At 46.1% G+C, this 22308-nt stretch overlaps 1 protein-coding gene across 1 annotated transcript in view; it reads right to left on the bottom strand.

Moving 5' to 3' along the window:
• LOC144825063 (G protein-activated inward rectifier potassium channel 4-like) overlaps positions 1-21834 on the bottom strand; it is a 102425-nt gene extending 80591 nt beyond the window's left edge. Inside the window, exon 1 of the mRNA XM_078683972.1 lies at positions 21569-21834. Coding sequence (XP_078540098.1) covers positions 21569-21784 — 216 coding nt within the window. The 5' untranslated portion in view covers positions 21785-21834. The remainder of the gene's footprint in view (positions 1-21568) is intronic.
• Positions 21835-22308: the final 474 nt, after the last annotated feature.

Raw genomic sequence — 22308 nt, 5'->3', positions numbered from 1 at the left:
CCCAATACAGTCATTCAACGCGGAATGCCCTCAGAATCCAAGAAATGTTTAGCCTGCTCTTTTCGGAAAATGTTAAGAATGAATCTTCCAATTTATTTTAAGAGATGTCCCCCTACAAATGAAACTGGAATGTATGCAGCTTTAAGCTTGGGAATGAGAGACTGCATTGTATGCATCCTTGTTGCTGTATCCTAGGCCAAATCCTGAAAGACAGAAAAAGAATTGCCATCTGTAGCGATGAATCTTTGACACTCCCTGGCAACTTACAAAATTCTCTCCATAATCTTAGAGTCCTGAAAGAAAACAATTAGAGTGTGAGGCCTGTTTCCAGACGTCGGTGACCCTGATGGAGTCTTATGTGCATGTGCAATGGACAAAAGACCTTCTGAGCCTGGGATATTACTAACGCTGCCTGACAATATGTAGAGAAGAGGAAAGTTGGCAGTATGTTTAATCATGGCAGCATCAGAGTGATCATAATCCTTAGCAGGCTGGAAGTCCTCTGGCACTCCCACTGTGCGAAGATTTGATCTACTGGAGCAATTTTTGAGATCCTCACATTTGCGCTTAAGGAATTTAAATTGCTCCATCATCACTTTCAACTTACCCTCCACTTGAGTTGTCTGTGTCCCCAGCCTCTGTAGCTTTATATCAATTGCTTTATGTGTGTCCGTAAGTTCCAGATTATCAAATCTATCAGCATGTGCAGCCTGATTGTCTTTGACAGATCGGATTTCTTTGAGAATAATTTTCAGTAGGGATTTGATAGTCAAAGAGGCTGAAGAACAGGTGGAAGTTGCTCCGATTCCCCTGTTTCAGAAATAACAGATATCGGGGTGAGTGCCGGAAGGTCAGCCTTAGCAAGCTCAATTTTCCAGCCATCATTGTGTAGCATAGATCCCTGACGTCCAGTGTCACTTCTTATTTCAGGAAACCCTGTTTGCAGGGATAAGAACCATAGCTTAGCGAGGCATTGATATTGGGTAGGGCCTCATTGAATCGGCCGAGCTAAATTGCTGTCTCTTGAGCCTTAGCTTTTGAAAGGATACAGAGTGCTCTCTGTGTAGATTGGTTGGGGTTGGAGTAAACACCTCCTTCTGGAGCCTGACTCAGAATGTTAGGACGACTTCTCCTTGGTTATGTTATGTTATGCAAATTTATAAAGCGCATGGCTACCCCAACATCGGGGCGTCCCAGCGCTAACAGACAAGGAGGCCAGGAAGGACAAACTAAGTGGAAGAGAAAAGCCAGGTGTTAATCGATTTCCTAAATGCCCAGGGATCTTGTGTGCTCCGATCAGCAAGTGGGGTGGCATTCCATAGGGCGGGGTCGGTCTCTTGAAGGAGCATCCTTCCGCTCTCCCCCTGTGCACTCTACAACTACAGGCCAGGTGCAGACTGGCAAAGCGCAGAGCCCGCAATGGAACATATAGAGAACAGAGCCCTTGCAGGATTTGGGGGCCTTGGCCATGTAGGATCTTGTGCGTGTTGCAGAGAGTCTTAAACTGGACTTCAATCGGCAGCCAAGGAAGACAGCAAAGAAGATTGGCGGCGTGACGGTGCTTCGGTAGGGCAAAAAGGGTACGTGCTGCCGCATTCTGTGCCCTTTGAAGTCTTTTGGTGACAGCTTTATTCACACCAAGTAGGAGCCCTTACAATAGTCCAATCAAGACAGCATTACTGATTGGACAATCGTTTGGCGGATAGATGCATCAAAAAATCCCAGGATGGGTTTCAGGCTGTGTAAGAGGCCAAAACAAGTCCCGCCACTTTTTTTGCGTGGTTCTCAAATGAGAGGGCATTGTCCATCAGGACCTCTAGGTTCTTGACTGCCATTTTTGGTTGAGGAGGTGTGCCCAGTGCCCTCGGCCTCCATTGGTCGTCCCATTGATGGATATCACGATCTACGAGAGCACCTCAGACTTGGTGGAATTCAATTGTAGGCAGTTGTCTGCCATCCAGTCTGAGATGGCCAGAAGATCCTCTTGGATTTTCACTTGGTCCTGTTTAATGTTGTTAGAAAAGGTAAATACCAACTGGGTATCATCAGCGTAAGGTACCATATTGCTGTTCCGTGCTTTAGCCAATGGGCGGACATACACGTTAAACAATGTGGGGCTCAAAGCAGAGCCCTTAGAGACACCGCAGCTGAGAGGATAGACACTGGACCATTAGGGAGGGGCGTGGACCTGAAAGGAGCGCTCGGACAGGAAAGATAGAAACCTGGCCAGAGCCTTGCCCTTGACACCAATCTCCCCTAGCCATTGAAGCAAAATCTTATGGGAGAGTGTGTCAAAGGCTGCGCTGAGGTCAAGTAAAATCAGTGCCGAGGTGTTACCATCATCCAACTAAGCCCATATCTGCTCTGTAACTGCCAGTAGAGCAGATTCTGTGCTGTGTCTGGGCCGGAACACATTTTGTGATCTGTCCAGAGTCTCATTGGCTTCCAGATAATTGGTCAGGGCGATATGAGAGTAGAGAAGTTCTCCGTCAGAGACGTGTCTAACGTGGGTTTTTTCAACAAAGGAATCACCTTATCTTGCTTCCATGATTTAGGGATCTCCGCAGTTTGAAGTGACCTATTAATCAATTTCAGACCCTCAATCAAGAGGCAGTCATGAAATTTCCTGAAGAGGTCAGGTTTTAACGGCTGGTCGGGGGAACCAGATGTGACCTTGGCAGCCAGTACATCCAAATCATTAAGAGACATGGGGGGCGGATCTTGTAAGGAATAAGATATGAGTGTCTTAGTGGGGATCTCTGAAGGTTTGGGGAGTCCCATCCACATTTCCAGGGCACTCTCAATGCATTCCGCCTTGTTGATGAAATGTTTGGCCAGTGACTCCCATTGTGTATTATTGGATATGATATTATTGGCCTGTGCCGGGAGTTTCACCATGTCTTTCAAAAGAAAATGGTTTTGGAGGGGTTGGGGCTTGACGAGATCAGGTTGGCATAGAACAAAGCTTTGGTCTTTTGAACTAGTTTGTGATAAGCCCGAATTGCTCTCTTCTAAGTGATTTTTTTTCAGTAATGTTATAGGCAGATCTCCAGGCCCATTCTAAAATGTTGCATTTTTTCTTTTCCGTGGTCGAGGTCTCATTGTACCAAGCGTAAGTTTGAGTACGCTTGGCACAGATCATTTTCCTCGGGATACAGTGATCAAGCGTTGATCCAGCCCCTGAAAGCACTATTGGCTGTCTCTAGATCAGTGGGACATTCTGGGAGGGACAGATTTAAGGTAGACAAAAAAAGTAGGCGCGTCCAATTTGTGCCAAGGGCGCTTCAAGGAAGATATGGGGTGCGCATGGGGGTGCCTGCAGTGCAAAGGCACAGGGAAATAAGAGAGTGGTCCATCCAAGTTGGAGGGAGGGGTGTATTGACTTCCAGAAGCTGGCGATTCGAAAATACTGCATCAAGTAAGTAACCTGCAACGTGTGTAGGTCCCTCCACTAACTGAGTTAGTTGGCAAGCACCCATATCACTCAGGAAATTGGTAATCTCCCGGGATTTGAGGCATTCCAAATGCAAGTTAAGGTCTTCTAAAATGCTCAGATTGGCAGCTTCTAGGATGAGAGTGGATGCAGTGTGTGCTAAGGCTTCTTGAAAGGCTTTAGCAGGGCCCGGTGGACGAGAAATAAGAAGCCCAGTGAAAGTAAAATTGTGCGATAGAGTAATTTTGAACAAAGCACTTTCGCAGTCTGAAATGGACTGAGGAGTAAGAGTGCAAGAGAACACTGATTTAACTAAGACTGTTAGGCCTCCCCCTCCCACTAGTCCTATTCTGTATGTGTATCAGGTAGCCTGCAGGAAGGGCCAAGGCAGGAATAGCCCTGGAGTCTGCAGTTAGCCAGGTTTCCGTCAGGAATAATATATCAGGTGAGGAATCCTGTAGTAAATCAAATATTTCTGCATGGTGTTTTACAAGTGATCTGCAGTTAAGGCTATAGATGGGAAACGTGTCGGGACAGAGGCCTGATGGATTGATTTGGATCCCGTCTCTACTCTGGCATTCCAATTAAATAGTTGACGGAAGCTTGGCCCTTCTTTTATTGCCTGTATTCCCATGTGCATAAAGAGCGGCGAACTCTGATGAATTCAGATTAGCCACAGGAATTAGCTTCTCTGCCCTCCCAACTATGGACACTTACAGCTGCTCATCCCAGGGATCCACATGGAGGGACATAGAGAGTGGCAGCACATTCTCCTCCTCATTAATATTGCTTGCAGTATTTGGTTTAGTTGCAACTGCTTCCTCTCTCATCATTATAGCATAATGGGCCATATTATCGTGATTGTTAATCCTGGAAAGGAGGTAGAAAGCATGCAGATGCTGCAATCTCAAATGCAATAGCACTCCTGCTATGAGATACGGTATCCAAGCCCCCTGCACCAAAACTGCTAGACAATCTGCAGCATTTTAAGTATTCATTACTTCTGAGGTGCCAAGCTGAGTGTCAAATTTTAGGTTGCTATGCTGCAGTTTGCCCCAGGGGACCACTCATCGTCATTCGTATCTGCCATAATAATTGTGCCCCATGTGCTATTTGCCTCCACTTCATCTGAGAGTAAGACAGCCCTCCAGGAGAGACTCAGAGCTTTCTGTAACATCTCCTGCCACCACTGAGTTTGCTGGGTTTACTAAATTTCTTATATTTAGGCAAATCTGTTTTAGAAGTAACATAATTTCTACTGCTGCTAGTCTTGGTTTGAATACTGGCCATTATCCAGCTTCAAAAGTAATGACCTTTAATAATACTACGCTGTGATCTACAGCTCAGGGAACACAAAGAGGCTGATGGCTTATAACAATACTAACTCAAATTAGTCAAAATAATCAAGTTAGAATAAAAGCCAATAAATTTCCTACCATTCAGTGTCTATTTAAACTTCTACAACCAACAGGAAAGTTTATCAAAAGGTCTCTGCCCTGAAAAGTCACCACACAAATGCTTTCAATGCATGATTTTCTTGATGCCCTGAATCCTTGCCCCACTCACAGTGTTAAAGCGTACTCTAATATCCATAGCGTTGTCAAAAGCCATCCAGCATTTGCCCTGACTAAGCAAGACTCCCTCCAACTCCAACATCACTGCCAGCCCTACCTCCGGCCCCAGCAGAGAACAAGGAATACATGTAAATGGAGAAGAGTAGCACACCTATGAAGTGTCTTGGCTTATTAAAATGTTTTCTTATCGTTTGATGCCACCCATAGGTTTCCGCTGGACATGTGCTAGTGTTCCAGGAATGTGCTGTATATACTCTCTACACCCACCCATCACAAGTGTCACCGGTCAGGTGACTCTGCTACTAAAAAGGACCAGACCCACGTGCCTTGGGTCAGTTCCAGTAACCTTAATACTGTGTCGCGTGCATTGTTCGCAAGTATGTGGGCCTAGAACCCACTGCTTTATAATGATGATGATTAGGTCGATGCCAGCGTGTGTGCTGACAGCTACTTTGCTGTTCTTCTTGGGGCAAAATGTATCCCATTTCCAGGGCACCCCCTGCTGCCAGCGTGACAGCTATCGAGAGTGGTGAAAGGGTGAGAACTATCCAGTCAAACACTGTACTCGAGGACCTCCACACTGACAACCCTCCTGCCAGAGGCCTCCCCCTTTCCGGTAGTAAGCATGTGGGCAGAAAGAAGAACAGCACATACAGTGAAGCGGGTGAAGAGGCCTGCAAATAAGAAGAGCACAGCTAGAAGTAGCTGCACCCCCACCCAAGCACATAGTAAGCACCATAGGCATGCCGCCATGGCACCCGAAGTGTCCCCAACCTGCAGAGTTAGGTTCCTCCAGCTAGTAATCACATTGACCGGCATAGTGATGCTGCATCAGAAGGCACCAGACAGCGGAGGGCCCATCTGGCATGTGCGAGAGCCAGTGGAACTGCCCCAGTTGCTGTCGATTACCAGATGAGCACCTCGAGTAACTGTGCATGAGGAGCTGCTGCCTGGTGAGTGGCGTTATGCTGCAGGACCTGGGGCACCTCCAAGGCATGTGGAAGATGGAGGTGACCTCCCTGAAGCTGAATGCTTTCGCCTGCCTCTGCAGCCCCCACCTGCCGTGAGCAAGCATGCTAAAAGGCTAAACGGCCTGTTGTGTGTCGATTTAGATACCGTATATAGATTTTCCCGATTCATGCCCTTATATAGGTACAATCCACATTGCCCGTATTTAGGCATAGAAATCCAGCCCTTATTTAGGCTTTGTTCATGCTAACCAAATACAGGCATGGTCAACTACATCGGATCCTCTTCGTCACAACGAGTTCTTGGAAAACCTGACTCTTAAGCCTTTAGGACTTCCTCTTTCCTGGATATTGATTTCTCCAAGAACAAATGTATTATGAATGAACATCTATTCCTTAGGGATTCATTCATGACATTCATATGCCCGACTTGTACGTCAATACTGGCATTCCAAAACATCTTCAAGGTATAAAATATACCTTCAATTGCTATGGCAAGGCATGGTGCGGTTCACCTACCTACTTTCATGACGCATCTCGCCACAGCAAGTCCCAAAGGAAGTCAAGTCCCCCTGACACACTGACCAGACGCTGTCATCCTCCTCGCTGAGAATCCAGCTCCAGTGTTTCTGAGTCCCCTTGCGGGGTGTTAGAGATCCAGTCCCGGGAAAGAGATACAAACCTCTCTCATTCTAAGGTATGGAGCTGATTAGAACCTAGCGAAACCTTTGGCAATTCTTGGAAAAACTAAAACTAGACTATAGCTAAAACAGCACCTACTTCTTCCCTCATACTACACTTAGGTTTGGTACACTGGGGTAGGATTATTTTAGAAGGACCAGTTGAGTATTTTAGCCTGTGTTATTTATGTATGTATTTTTATTTATGTCATAGCTACAGACCATGCTATTGCAGTATTATTTTATATTACTGCTAACGCTGTATGTATTATTGAAACGCCTGTCTCTCTATTTCTGTGCAACTCTGTAGAAACTAAGCATGCACGATTGACTGAGTGAAACTGTAATCTATTGTTTCCACAACTCTGAAGATATTGTTCCGATTCTAAGGGAAACAAAGTTGTCATGATTATGCGGGTGTCAGAAACGAATTCCTTCTTGTTCATTCAAGAGGTTTCTAGTGACCTCCGAGTTAGCTGGCACACACAAGTAATTAAGTTTAATGTACTCGATAGAGACATACTGACCTCAGTCCTATGTCAAATCTATAGCATATATTATTCCAATGCGCAGAGGCTATCAGAGATATAGGAACTACACTACAAGCCCAAAGAGAGGAGGTTCCAAGAAACAGGGGTGGCATGCCGCACCCAGCACAGGGCACCCTCACCGCCTGAAGAGTGCCATACCAAGCAGAGTGGCCATTAGGGCAACAAAAAGGAGAATGCTGTGCCGACATAAGGTGCACCCTGGCCCACAGAAGTATGATGCATACTACCTGATGCTCCCCAAAGAAACAGACTGCACCCAGCATGCCAGGACAGCTCCTACATAGAGGAAACCCTGAAGCATTTTGCCGATACCTGTTGTGGCAGCTGCCTGCTGTCCCAGCTCACCGTCCGTGTCCCAGTGAAGAGGGCCATGTGTGAAAGCACCAGACAGCGGCAGAATCCCAGCAAAGCCCTGTGGTGGAGCTGCACCTGCCCTGATCTGCCCCCAACTCCTGCACCTGCAATGCATAGTTTTCACCTAAGCCAAATACCCCCAGCACCTTCCTGCACAACGCCTGCATGAGCGGTTGGCCAGCAGTGGAAACACTGCCACTGCCTATGAACAGTGCTGCAGTGCCACATAGTGGTCATTTGTGATTACCACACCAGCGCTGATGAAAGCACTGATACTGAATATCTGCCAGTTAGTGGGCAAGGAGTGCGCCACACACCTCCTGTTGCCTGCATGTTGGTTTGGAGGGGAGAGAGAATTTGTACTGCCCAGCAGAGAATCCCAAGAAGCCTAAAGCTGCCACAGCTAAGAAAAGACAGCATCCAGGGAGAAGAAAGGATGTAGAGAAGCCTGGGCCACTGAACCATAAGGCTGCAGTGCTTAGGAGGAGCTGCACAGTCTGCAGCATCAGTAAGACTGCCCAGGCCCACAGTGCAGCCAGAGAGTGGTTTCCCCAGAGAAGGCGCAATGTGCACTGGCCAGGGAGCAGAAGCCACACATGGACAACGAAAGCCCCCGGTGAGAGAAGATCACTGCACGCACCCAGTGGTGAACGACCCACACCACAAGCAAGGTACGGGCATGCCAAGTGCCAGAAGAGGGCATCCATGGAGAAGAATTGAGAGTGCGAAGTCAGAGGTGCACAGAGGGCCGCACCAGCGAAGCGGACAGCACAGGCCGGAGCCAAGGAGAGACAGGGACCTCTCTGAAAGGAAGGATCAATGCAGAATGGAAGAGGCCATGCCAGCAGGACGCCCCAGCACCGAATGGCCACTGTTAGCCCATTTTTGCAAATGTCACATGGAGTGACCGACCCTCCCAGCATGCCAGAACCGAGGCAGGAGCAAGCACCGTGATGGTGCAGCCTCATGGCACAAGTACAATGCCTTGAGCGAGGAAGAGGAGTAGAGAGAAGGTTACTCTCTATCCAAGGGGTGGAGTACCAGGAAGATACCTGAGGGAGGGACCAGACCTGTGAGTGGTCCACGAAAAGAGGAGAGTCATGTCATACTGACAGGACAGACGTGCAACAGATATGCAGAAAAGAAAAGACACAGTCCTAAGAACCGGATGCGACCAGTGAGATACCCATGTGGAGTCAACATGCAACACTTGGCAAGACGTCACATCACTACCAGGAACCTGGTCGGAAGAAGAGAAGAGCATGACATGACACCACATTGCAAAGGAGTTGAAGAGGAGAAGAGAGTGGCATGATGCAAAAGTGCGAACAGTAAACAACACAGCTGCGCAAGATTAAAGGGAGAAGAGTGATAAGACTGAGAACTCATGCCAACACAGGGGAAGGCATCCACCAACACAAGCCAGCCACTAGGGTGCAGAGACGTCACTGGAGGCAGCTCCACTGGAGGACCAATTGTAAGCCACCAGCAAGTGCGAACCATGTCCAGGCCCCATGGTTCACGGTGCAACCGTCCAGCCACCTGTCACCGGCTGCTTGATACAGATCCCTGCTAGTAACTGCACATGCCGAAGAAGTACTACAACTGCCTAAGAAGTCCGCCCAGGCATCCTTACTCCAAGCAAGACATTGCCACCTGTCGACCTTAACAGCAAAGGCAAACCAGCTTGCTCTCTGCACATTATTTATCATTCACCAGGGAACATTCTCATATTTTCGGAACACCTCATGGATATGATTTCAACTAACAACGGTAGGCAAAATAACCAAATATTTCTTGGCGATTTCAATCTCCACTGGAATGACAATAACGACGCAGTGGTCAACTGCCTCAAAAGCTTCCTGGATGATCTAGCCCTTACCCAAACCTGCAAGGGCCCTACACACAAGAAAGGTGCAACCCTGGATCTAATAATCTCCAAATCTGACGCCATTCAACTGGAATCAATACAACCCTGCGACTGGTCTGATCACTTTATCATCACCTTCTTCATCAATGAAACAGTAAAACTTAACTCAGTTCAGGCCACCAAACCAAAGATCTGGAAAAGAGACTTGAAACAACTCAACACAAACACACTACCTGTCTCATGCTACACCTCCTATTGCCACCTGCTGGCACCACAGACGTGCATGATCTCACCAAACACTACCTCAACTCAATGACCGCAATAATCAATGAGGTAGCCCCTCTTCAACTAAAGAGAGTCTCCACTAAAGACTCAAAACCTTGGTACAATAGCCTACTCAACGAAGACAGACATTCTCTCAGAGTTGCTGAACGTAACTGGAGATCAGTCCCATCGACCATTCACCTGAAAATACTAAGGAAAAAGAGAAATGCCTCCTACAAGAAGATCAAGCGTACCAAAGCAGACTTCTTCAGACACAAACTAGACCAAGCTAGAAATCGGAAAAAAACCTCTTTGAGCTAATCAGGTCTCAATCCAAGGAAGCACCTCAACGATTGCTAGACGCCGCCCAATCGCAACCCAACTGTGACCAATTCTCTGCCTTCTTTACTCAGAAGACCCTCAACATCAGGAACGATCTCTCACTGGACCGATTACTTCATTCTGTGCTACATTCACAAACTTCCCCGGCACTACGAACTACAACACTCCAAATCCCTTCAAAGTGTGACCTTAAGAACGAAGCCGCCTGGTTGTCCTTTGACACCTATTCGGAAGAGGCTTTGGGCAAGATTCTAAATGTCTTGAAACCCTCAAATCACCTCATCGATCCGCTCCCGGCTAACGCTGTTAAAGACCTAACCCCATGGCTGCTTCCAAAATGGACCAAAATCATCAACAGTTCACTCCAACAAGGTTGCATTCCAGACACCCACAAAGTCGGTCAGGTCTCACCCATCCTAAAGAAACCAACAGCTGACCCCACGGATCTTAACAACTATCGTCCTATATAGAATATCCCTACCCTGGCCAAATTGCTTGAAAAGTGTGTGCATTACCAACTAACTAAACATATCGTTCACTTTGACCTCCTTAACAACTACCAACCAGGCTTCAGAGCAGGGCACAGCACGGAATCAACCATGACTCACATTATTGATGATGCGCTTCAATTCCTGGACCAGAATGGAACATGCCTACTCATCCTGCTGGACCTTTCTTCAGCTTTTGATACGGTCAAACACGAGAGTCTGCTTGATCTTCTCAGACTTAGGATGGGTCTTTCAGGATCCGTGCTAAATTGGTTCACCTCCTTTTTACATAACCGAACACAACAATCCAAGATCAACAACACTTTTTCCAACCCAGTACCAGTTAGGCTGGGCGTCCCGCAAGGATCCTCACTATCCCCGACACTATTTGACCTGTTCATGGAGCCACTCACTGAAATTCTACAAGCAGCTAACGTGCAATATCATATGTACGCGGATGATACACAACTGTATCTAAAGATCAATACCTTAGAAGACATTAAACAGCTTAATTCCACACTCATGACCACCCAAACGTGGTTGGCGGAAAATCATCTCAAACTGAACGTTCTTAAGACCGAATTCCTCCTTATAGCCCCCCGCTAAATACCCCTTGATGCAAAACTTAATCCAACATCTCACTGCACTCAACGTTCAACCAACTATTGTGGACTCAGCAAAATCCTTGGGAATAACTCTAGACAGCAGTCTCACTATGCAGAAACACGTTAGCAACGCTACAAAGGGAGCTCACTGTCAGATAAACATTCTAAGGAAGTTGAAGCCATTCTTGCCAGTCAACGACTTCAAACAAGCTGTACAAGCGCTAGTTATCCCTCGTGTGGATTATGGTAGTGTCTCTTTGTGCGGCCTTCCAAAAGCGAGTACAGCCCCCCTCAGAGCCGCAATAAACTCGGCAGCAAGACTCATCACTAGCTCGAAAAGAAGTTCCCTCATCTCCCTGATCTAAAATCCTTCAATTGGCTCCCGTTTGAAGCAAGAGTTCATCTCCAAATAGCTTGCATGACACATAAGGCCTTGCACCACAAGACGCCCATCTACCTCGCACAGAAATTGACAATCTCCGGTGGCTCAAGGTCCTCTAGGGGCGCAGACAATCTACTACTGAAACCTCAAAGATTCAATTAAAAAAACATACAAACGATCCTTCTCTGGGATGGCGCCTAGGATTTGGAATACTCTTCCCCCTGAAACCAGACTGAATCCCTCTACCTTATCTTTCAATAAGGAAGTAAAAGCGATTCTCACGGCAAAATTTACTTGACCACACTACCCTGCCCTGAACATTTGCCAAACGAGAAGCGCCTGTTTGGTTCTTCGACAATTTTTGCTGTGTTTTTGTGCTATGTTCCTATGCTTCAGTACTTTACGTCTTTTCGTGTGTATCCTTACACTTATCCCATACTTGTTCTTTCTCCAAAACTACTGTATTTATAATTTGTCATGTTATTCTTTTTGTATAATCAACTTTTTCAAGTTTTTCATTGTAAAGCGCTCTGATATCTGCAAGGATCTTGTTCGCGCTTTATAAAACCTTCAAAATAAAATAAAATAAATAAATAAGACATTCCTGGATCCATGGAAGGCTGGCTACCCAGAAACCACCTGTGAGCACCCATTACCTTGAGACCTGCTGAAGAGAGCATACTCTACCATAAGACCATCCACCCGGGGGGTTGCACGAAGCTTGGCCGTGGTCCTGTTGGGAGTTCCGTAGAGACCCCTTTGCATGGCCTTAGTGAGGCCCCACACAGCCCATGCAGTCCCATGACAATCCAGGGGCAAGGGCCTTGAGGGAATTCCATTGTGAGAGGAAACCCCAGCAAGGAAGATGTGTCTGCAGCAGCTCCACAACAGGCCACCCAAAGACTATCTGATGAAGGCCTGTGTACCTGAGCCCTGACAGCCAGAGCACACAGACCCTGAGGCAAAAATTCTTTGTGGCTTAAAGAGTGACTTGGATGTGGTTCTTATGGCACTTTATCAGCGATGCCTTTGCATGGCCTAAGAGAGGCCGCACAGTCCACAGAGTCCCATGACAGCCCAGCAGTAAGGGCCTCAAGGAGATTCCTGTGAGAAGGGAGTCCTGGCATGAGAGGGAAGTCTGAAGCTGCTCCACCAGCAGGGCATTAGGAAGCACGTTGGCCTTCAAATAGGACTCCCATTCATCAATGTCATCCTTAGTCTTTGCAGGTTTGCCGTCCATGGAGCCCAAGTATCTTCAAATAGCTCTCCGCATTGGACTCCACCACCGCTCCGAATGCACACCACATTGAACTACGTAAATAGTCTCCTACACCTTAAGACATGGGTACTCACAAACTTTCTCTCGGGGGCCAAATTTACAGTGTGGTTTGTGGCCGAGGGCCGCAACGGTGGGGGCGGGGTCAGTGGGGGAGGGGGCGGGGCTAGAGCAACAAAAAAAAAACTGTGACCATGAGGTTGAACACAGGCCAATGCAGCGGACGCCTTCGTCCACTGAGCCACCAGACCCTGCATACACACATCCCTCGCTCTCTCTCTCTCTCTCTCTCTCTCTCTCTCTCTCTCTCTCTCTCTCTCTCTCTCTCTCTCTCTCTCTCTCTCTCTCTCTTTCTCTCTTTCTCTCTCTCTTTCTCTCTGTCTCCCTTTCTCTCTCTCTCTCTCTGTCTCTCTCTCTCTATCACTGTCTGTCTCTGCCTCAAACTGTTTCTGTCTGTCCCTGTCTCTATCTGCCTCTGTCTGCCCCTGTCTCTATCTGTCTCTGCCTCTATCTGTCTGTATATGTCTTTATCTGTCTCTGCCTCTATCTGTCTCTGCCTCTATCTGTCTCTATATGTCTTTATGTGTCTCTAACTCTATCTGTCTCACCTCACCCGGCTCTCACTCCCTGCTGCCCTCTGTCACCTTACCCGGCTCTTACTCCCTGCTGCCCTCTGTCACCTCACCCGGGCTCTCACTCCCTTCTGCCCTATGTCACCTCACCCCCCTTAGTCCCTGCTGTCCTCTGTCACCCTCTGCCATCTCACCCAGCCCTCACTCCCTGCTGCCCTTCGTCACCCGCATCACAAATATCAGATTATTTTAGCATCTTTTTAGCAGTTAAAGTGACAATGCAGGGAATAGGATTTATTGTCTTTAATTCTGGCAGGCAGCAATTTGCATTCGGCACTCATACATATAGAAAGAAGCTGAGGAAAAAAGGGCAGAAAAGGCAGACCAATTTGAAGGAATGGAATAAAGGTTAGTAAATTCGCCATTCGGAACAAGCAATGCTATTTAAATTGTAGCAATATTATGTAAAATGTTGTCATGTCACAGACGCTATTTCTCAGATGTAAATATTTGAAAGATTAACCAGTCCCGGGGATACATTAAGCCACTGTAGGCAGCTGCCTGGCCGCTTGAAACTGCAAGTTGGCGCCAGATTGCATGGCAAAGGGAGTACCCAAACGCAAAATCTTATTTTGCCCGTGCTTCGAAAAAATTCCTGCTGTGAAGTTGAGATTAATTAACTATGAAAGCCAGCAGTAAAAGTTCCTGCAAAGGCACCGAGCATAGTCACTGTTTCTTTATGCTAATGTCAATATGTTTAGCAAAAGGGGCACAAACCACCTCAACCCCCATCCCCCCTCCTCAGTCCCTGCTGTCCTCCGTCACCTCACTCTACGCGTCAGCCCGGTATGAGGCAGCTTCCCCTGCACGAACACAGCCGCACCCAGTACTTAACAGGTCATTAAAAGACCATTTACATGTTAATGAGGCTTTGTTCACCTCTTCTTAGTGGCCCTGCAGCTGCCCTCTGAATATCGCTCGAATCGCCTGGCCCGTCTCTCCGAGTCCGTGCTGTTGCAATCAGTGGTGTTTGCTGGCACTTTCAAAAATAAAAATAACACAGGTATCCTGTCTGTAAGGTCCGCGGGCCGCCAAGGAAGGCTTGCCGGGCCGCTGCCGGCCCGAGGGCCGTACTTTGAGTACCCGTGCCTTAAGACAAGGTTGGTTTGAACAACATTGCTGAGGTGGACTGAAACCTCATGGATATGCGGTCAAGAGATCCAGTACTTCTCAGCGGATGGCCTGAAGAGACTCAGTGGTGCTTTGTTTTGTTTGCTATTTCTTTCCCACAGGTTGGACTTGTTCATCTCATGTTCAATAAAGTTTGGGAGGGATGCAGTGTCCTGCTTGACAAGTTCTAGTGTTCCAGGAATGAGCTTTATGTACACTCTACCCCCAGCCTTCACAAGTGTCACTGGTCAGGTGACCCTGCTAATGAAAGGGGCCGGGTGCATGTGCCCTTTTTTGCAAGTATGTGGGCCTAGAGCCCACTACTTTACATCACCTAGTGGACTGCTGCAGAATCGTTTGAGACCTGCGTGATGTACAAAAGTTCTATACACTGGCAGTAGTAAGCTTCTCCTCCATAGCTCTTTACAACTTGCGGCACACAGACATTCAAAGCTGACAAAACCGGGACAATCATGTACCAAGAGTGCTGTTGCGGTAACAATATCTTCAAATATCCGCAGTTGCTCTCAGCTCAGCACCTCAGTTCCAATCTTCCAACATGCTTTGCAGGCCCTCCTGCGGCTCCATGATGCTCTGCTGTGGCATGGAGCTGTCGGAAGGAGCTGTTCCCAAACCAAAGGAGGTAATCCAACAGCGTCAGTATCAGCTGGTTCCAGGTGACTCTACAGGGGCAAACTTTAAACAGTTTAGGCAGCCAGGACCCAGGCGTCTGTGAAAAACATCATAGGGAGGGAGGTAAGTTCGCCAGTGGTGTGTGGGGGGTGAACTGCTCACAAGTGCTACAGCTCTCCTGATGTGGCATTCTGTATGTCGGCTGCTATACTGCTCCCCCCCCCATTGCCTATTTTAAAGCACAAACTAATCAGAATTACGGACAGTGTTAAGACACAAATGCCGGACATGGTTCCATAGATAGAATACATCAATTTCACTCACTAATAAGATGCTTGGCATCGTCGTGTAGCTTCTATGATGCACCATTTGAGATCAGGACAAATTATCTAAAGTTGAGCTTTGACCCAGCTCCACAGGTGCATTCCATGGTGACCAGAATGAGCTTAAAGAACCTTGTTGACACAGTTAAAGCTTCCAGAAATCCAAGAAAGAACCACTAAAGAAAAATTAAACCACCAGAAGTTACTATCAGACCCCATACGAGGGCTACAGAGTAGACAGGGGCTACTAGGCCCCAACAATGTGGTTGATATTGTTTGCAATTGGTTTCCTGAAGTCCATCCTACTATGGCTTTGCAATCTGGGCTAAGAACATCTATTTTCCACATCTAAATCTAAGTGTAGGAAGGCCAAGCAGTCACACGCTTCTCAACAAGGAAGTGTGGGGGCAAGTGATCAGAACTTAACAGTCAATAAATTCCCATACAAGTGCCTATCTTTTTAGAAAAAGACAGTTTGTTTAATCTCACTTCAAACCTCATTATTACTATACAATTCAGTTCGAACTCTTAGGATTTGTTTTTGTACCACACAACAACACAGACTCAAGGAACACAGTGGTTTTATCCACACAAGTCTCAGTCTCTCTCGTCTCCAGGCGCAGCTAGGCCTGTTGTTGTTTGGAAGCCATCTGGGTTGTGCAGCGGGATTGGGGGGGGGGGGTGCCCAGGGCTTTAAGTAGGAAAAAAACTGGTGGTGCTCTAAAAGGGGCTTGGCAAATTTCTTAAAGGGGTGTGACCTATCCGAGTAGGGGTGTGGTCTAAATCAAGATAACTAGCATTGTGTGCTTAAGAAAATCATGAAGTCGCACCCAGCAAAGGATAATAAAATAGGCAAAAAGGTATATTTATTACCAGAGTGGTGGGAGTCTCAATATGGCTGTGCCTGCCTGCCACAATTCTGGCTCTACCTCCTGCGGTGCGTCTGATGGCCATGGCCCACACTCACAAAGGAAGAGGAGGTGCATTGGCAGAGTGCACCCATCAGCATGTAGAGTACATGCATATGGGTCTATTCAGAATTGTGCTGACTCAGCCAGCCTCTTGGAGCCACCCCCAGCCCCTGTCACTCACAAACCAGACAGTCAATACACAACCAGGCAGAGGCACACAGAAAGGTTTAACATGAAAATAGCCACTTTCCAAAAGTACTATTTCCAAACTTAGAATTTAAAAACCATGTTCACTAAAGGATGTGTTATTAAATTATGAGTTCAGGGATTCCAGATTCCATATGTCTATCTTGCTGTTATGGGAAGATATGCGGGTAAACATATTACACAGCATTCCCCATGTTATTCTATGGGCAAGATAGCCTTTCAATAATGAAAAACGATATTGGCAGTATTTCACTATCAAGACATGTTACCCACACTAGTAACCCCAAACAAAAAACGGGACGTCTGGTCACCCTACCTTTGACCTTTGAGGCCTGAAAATAGAGCCCCTTAGAACACTCTTTCGAGGCCCCCCCCCAAAAAACCCTGGGGGGGCTCAGACCCCCCCACTTAAAGCCCTGGGGGTGACCTCACCCATACAAAGCACTCTCCTTTGGGGCTTGTTTACAACAGCAGCAGCTGTTTGTAGGACAATCTCCATTCGCCCAGGTAGGCTCCGGCGGGCACAATAGTTCTTGGTCGTTGTGCTGAGGCCTAGTCTACCACAGCCACATCCGCACTGTGCAGGAACCCTCCAAGCATGCCACAAACCGGATGGATTTAAAGTTGTCTTCTGGTGTCGGAGCAGTTGCATCCACCAGGTAGCAAGGAAAAGGGACCCAAATACAGTGAGTTAGCATTAATGATCTAGTGAAATCTGAAACTTTGGAAGTCCTTTCCAGTGCGGTATTTCAAACATCTTCTTCGTTACACAAATGTTCATATAGAAGTCAAGGGTGTGTCAATGCTTAATGCTGCCCTGGGCAATACAATCCAGCCGACCCTACTGATTCACCCACTACAGTCATGAAGATTTTAGGGAACTAGGAACCCAGCTGGGTTATCTCCATTTTTATCTCCATCTCCTCTCTATCTTCTGGACCTGTTACAAGTTGTGGAAAAAGACGATGCTCTATGGTAGTGATACTCGAAGTACAGCCTGCCTGACCTTTACATGTGCCCCCCCCCCCTTCCCGGGCAACGGCAGCACTGGGCTGCTGTTTACTCGACTCAGCACTACCATTAAAACATTTTTTAATAAACAGCAAGCACTTATTTAAAGGGTAATTGCAGTTAAGTAAAGGAAGAAATGCAGCCCGTAACTTTAGGGACACCTTCATTTTTAAAGACCGAAAACATGTAAAAATATGATACACTTTTTGAATTTTGAAAGACTATTTTATTAACCTATAGAATCGTTTCCCCTTAGTAAATCAGATTATAGAAGTGCTTTCAGAAGCACTTTTTTTAAAGTGATAGTTTTCAAACTTGAATTTAGAAACACTTTTGACCCCCCCCCCCACCCTGACTAATAAAAATGCCATTAGTGATTGATTAAATTCAAACGCAGGATAAGGTTTTGTACAGCATGCATCCTGAAGTTGTGTATTTCAAGGTCCTCTTATATATGATATTGAAGAAAAAGAGGTAAAATTTAAATAAAACAATACCCAGGATCACAAGTGGGGAAGCCAGGATTCATCCCAATTTTTCTGGTTCCGCATTGTGCAACTCAGTGCAGCAACGAGATGTATGCCTGTGGTTGTTACAGTTCAAAAATTGCAGTTTTAGCCTGCCTGTAATTGCATATTTTATCACCTGTGTTGTGTTTTAAATTTGTGTTTTTTCCTGCCCATGATTGCCTCCATTTAGTGTGTTGAATTGTGGGATTTGCAGTCCAACCTCTGTAGTTTGTCCCTCTCATTCCTTGGTGACAATTCTGTTTTCCCTCCAAATTTCTCCTTTGCTCTGTGCTAAGACCTGTATGTTAAAACAGTGCACTTCCAGCCACCATTTTGTGTTCACAAGCCAGTGAAACCAGCCCCACTGCCTCCCCCCCCAGCAACAGGGATTTTTTCTACATCAGAGGGTGCTTCTGTGAGCTGTTTAAACTGTGTTTTACTAGGGCCTGTGCACCTGTTTTTTGGCCAGCAGGGGGAGTAAAGTTTTATTCAAACAGTATTGTTAGATTTCAAGTTAGTGAGGCCCTTACCTGCTGAAGTCCAAAGTGTGGATTGCGCCTGTCTGTCTTCTAGGAGATTCTGAACAGGAGAAGCAGCTTCCAACTCCCTGGCCAGCAAACCTTGTCTGAGGTCGCTGGGACCTTATATGGTCTGCTAGTGGTTGGTACATGTCTACACTGATTGGTGGTTGTATCTGGTGTTTCTATTGGATTAGGGTTAATGTCCTCATTGGTTGGGTATTTGAGGGTTCTGATTGGTTTCTGGGTCTGTGATCCAATCATTGTAGGGTTGGGACTAGGGCTTCCTATGTTATTGGTTGTTGAGAGTCGGGTGAGACTAGGGATAGGGTTAGACCTTTAATTGGAAGTAACAATTAGGGCTTCTGGTGTGATTGGTTGCTGGACTGGGTGTGGGACTTAGAGTAGGGTTAGGCTTTCTATTGGAAGTAGGGACTAGGGCTACCTGTGCCATTGGTTGCATGGACTTGCTTTGGGACTACTGGTAGGGCTAGGGCCTTTATTGGACATAGAGATCAGGATTTTTGAACTGATTGGGTGCTTGGACTAGGGCTAAGATTGGCTGTAAGGTCCTGGTCTCCTATTGCTTCCTAGATTTTAGGGCTAGTGTTGTGTTAGGGCTAGGGTTCCCATTGGCTGAAGGGGTCACCTGATTACTAGGGCTATAAAAAAGGCCAGGCTTAGGGCGTCTCAGCTCTGGAGTCGAGGCTAAGGGCAAAGAGGACAAAGGCAGTTTCCTGTTTGAGCCTGTTAAGGGCAGAGAGGACAAGAGCAGTTGCCTGTTTGAGCCTGTTAAGGGCAGAGAGGACAAGGGCAGTTTCCTGTTTGAGCCTGTTCGATACTGGTCAGGACTAGGGCCAGAAATGCGGCCCTTTTTCTCATTTAGCAATACCAGCCCACACCATCCACATCCACAAACAGAGCAACACACTCACACCAAATGTACACCACGCACAACACTACGCACAGATCAATATACCAGCCTGCACTACAAACCCAACCAAACCACATCTACACACCCTACTATCCCAACTACCACACATATCCACCATCACCTACAAACAGTACACGACTCTATCCTATACCACTAACCAATACACTCATCACTAACACAACACCAATCAACACCCTACATAACTACATCCCATTCAGACACACTCTCCCTGCTGTAATTACACCTAAGAGACCTTCCATCAGTTATCCAATAAACACCCTCCTCTCCTTTCTACCATAATAACACTAACGCACAACACACACAGTGCACACCACCACACTTTGTAACTCTTGCAACACATATACTTTCAATGTAATTATGGATCTACATATTTATCACTTTCTTCTAATTTAGCATTTCTAAGGCACTACCCTATTTCTCAGCCCTTACTTCGCTCAATATATCTTCTAGCCCAACCTTCTGGCTCATCTCAAACTACTTCTACTACTCCTTCCAATGCACAACCCTATCTCTCATCCTATACATCTATCAATATATCCTCTACAACCACTCTCTCATTTATCCCAAACCCCATATCACTACTATGATTGCCAAAATAACCCTTTCTAGACTCTCTCCTACTCTACCCCTCCTTGTATCATCTGACACCTCTTTTACTATACTGATCCCCTAAAACAAACATTTCTAAACTCTTTACCCTGAGTCCTCCCCTCCAAAACTCATTTTTACTCATCCAAAAGCCTCTTCCTATTGCTAAGACCTAAAAAAAAAAATAAAAAAAAAAAATATTACACTCTTTTATCCTTCCACTATCTTTTTCAATCGAAATTAACAGACTAACATGTTCACTTCTCAAATCCCATATTAAACTATACTAATATACTACCCAAATAACTGAATAACATATCCACTACTCAAATTACTTCATTTTTTTTTACTATACTAATATTCAACAGTAATCCTTTATGGGTTCCGGTGTGGCGTGCTACTCACCAGAAAAGCGATTCAACACCCATCAGGGGTAACAAGAGCTATATGAATGCTAATCTTTCTTCCCCTTTTATCCATCCGCTATCCTTCTCACTCCAAGCAACTGACTAATATCCACCACTGAAATTACTTCATATTTCACCATATTAATTCACCACTAATCCTTTGTAGGCTTCTTGAATAGCATGTGTCAACAAGCGCTATATAAATACAAACCTTTGTCCTCCTCTATCCTTCTGCTATAATTCCAAATCCAAATAACTGACTAACCTATCCACCACTTAAAATGTACTTGCATGTTTCACTATACTAATTCAACACTAATCCTCTATGGGTCCCGGATTAGCGTGCTACTCGCCGGAAAAGCGCTTCGACGCCTCGTCAGGGGTAGTTAGCGCTATATAAATGCAATTACAATACAATTACAATACATGCTGTGCTTCCCCTCCACCCACTTTACGCCTCCTGCCGGCCGCTGGCATTAATGCGGCCCTCGGTCACACCAAAGACCAAACTTTTCGGCCCCCAGGAAAGTGTTTGCGAGTACTCACGCACTACAGCTATGGAGTCATTAGGTTCACGACTCAGAAATCAGTTATGAACTCTACTTTTTCATGAAATATTTTTTACCGAATGCGCTATAATGTTTATTGGATTGAATGTATTCTCTGTGACGAGTTCTGGCATCCCTTGCATATTTTCTACATAATAAAAATGTGGCAAGTAAATAAATAGCATAAGAATAAGATCCTATGAAAATTCTGATGAGAATTTCTCTGGTGCCTAAATTGTTCTTTTATGCTCGTTATCTTTAAATAAAAAAAGTAAACATATTTGACTTTTTTAAAGCATGGAATGTAGCATGTATGATTGATTTATGTATATGGTGCCTGTAACATCCTTATTCGGTGAGTTTGATCAGCAGTCTCTGAGTATGCAGGCAGCAGTATTACATAGTGTAAGTGGATGCCACGGTACTTGCCTTCTGCGGAAAGGTTCCATATCGGCTTGTATCTGTTGGCGGTCGGGGTAGGTATGCTAGCATGTGCTTGGCGTTGGGGGTCTGTACGGGAGGGATGGAGTTCCGCCGCCCTCGTGCTTCCTCTAACTTCACCCGGTAGTCAGTGACGTGGTTGTGAAAGCACATTCCATTGTCCTGCTGCAGCTCATGGCTGCTGCTGGTGAGAGCCATAGCCATGGCGGAGCCGACTGATGCCTGCTGCGACTATTCCAGAGCTTGAAACCCTCTCAGCCGTATCCTGCATCGAGAGAAAAGGGGACAGCGTTACTTTAGGATCGTGAAATAGTAAATGAATTGTTCAGACCAATCCCATTACCAGATTTATGTTATTACATTACAATTATTCAAAAGTCACAAATTACACAAATTTTCGTAGTCAAAAAACGTAACTCCTCCAGAATGCTGCTCGTGCCGCCAAAGAATGTAGTAAATTACATAGCTGAAATAATTGATGACATCATATGGAAGTTTACATGGCGTAGAATGGGGGAGATAAAGTACAAGTGGAATAGCCTCCACACTACTGGCATTCAAATGCCCTTTACTCACACCCAAGTACTCAATGGTTCTCCACTCATGCCTCACATAGCAGTGAGGTCTTCATCCAATGGCGGTTGCCCCTGGGTGTTGCAAGGGCATCGACCTATTGCCTCGCTCTGCCACTACTGCTCGGCATGTTGCAGCTTTTGCATGTAAACAAA

This window comes from Lissotriton helveticus, chromosome 3_1 (genome assembly GCF_964261635.1).
Source record: "Lissotriton helveticus chromosome 3_1, aLisHel1.1, whole genome shotgun sequence".
NCBI lineage: Eukaryota > Metazoa > Chordata > Amphibia > Caudata > Salamandridae > Lissotriton > Lissotriton helveticus.
The sequence above is the reverse complement of the archived record's forward strand: the minus strand, read 5'-3'. Positions and strand labels throughout refer to the sequence as shown.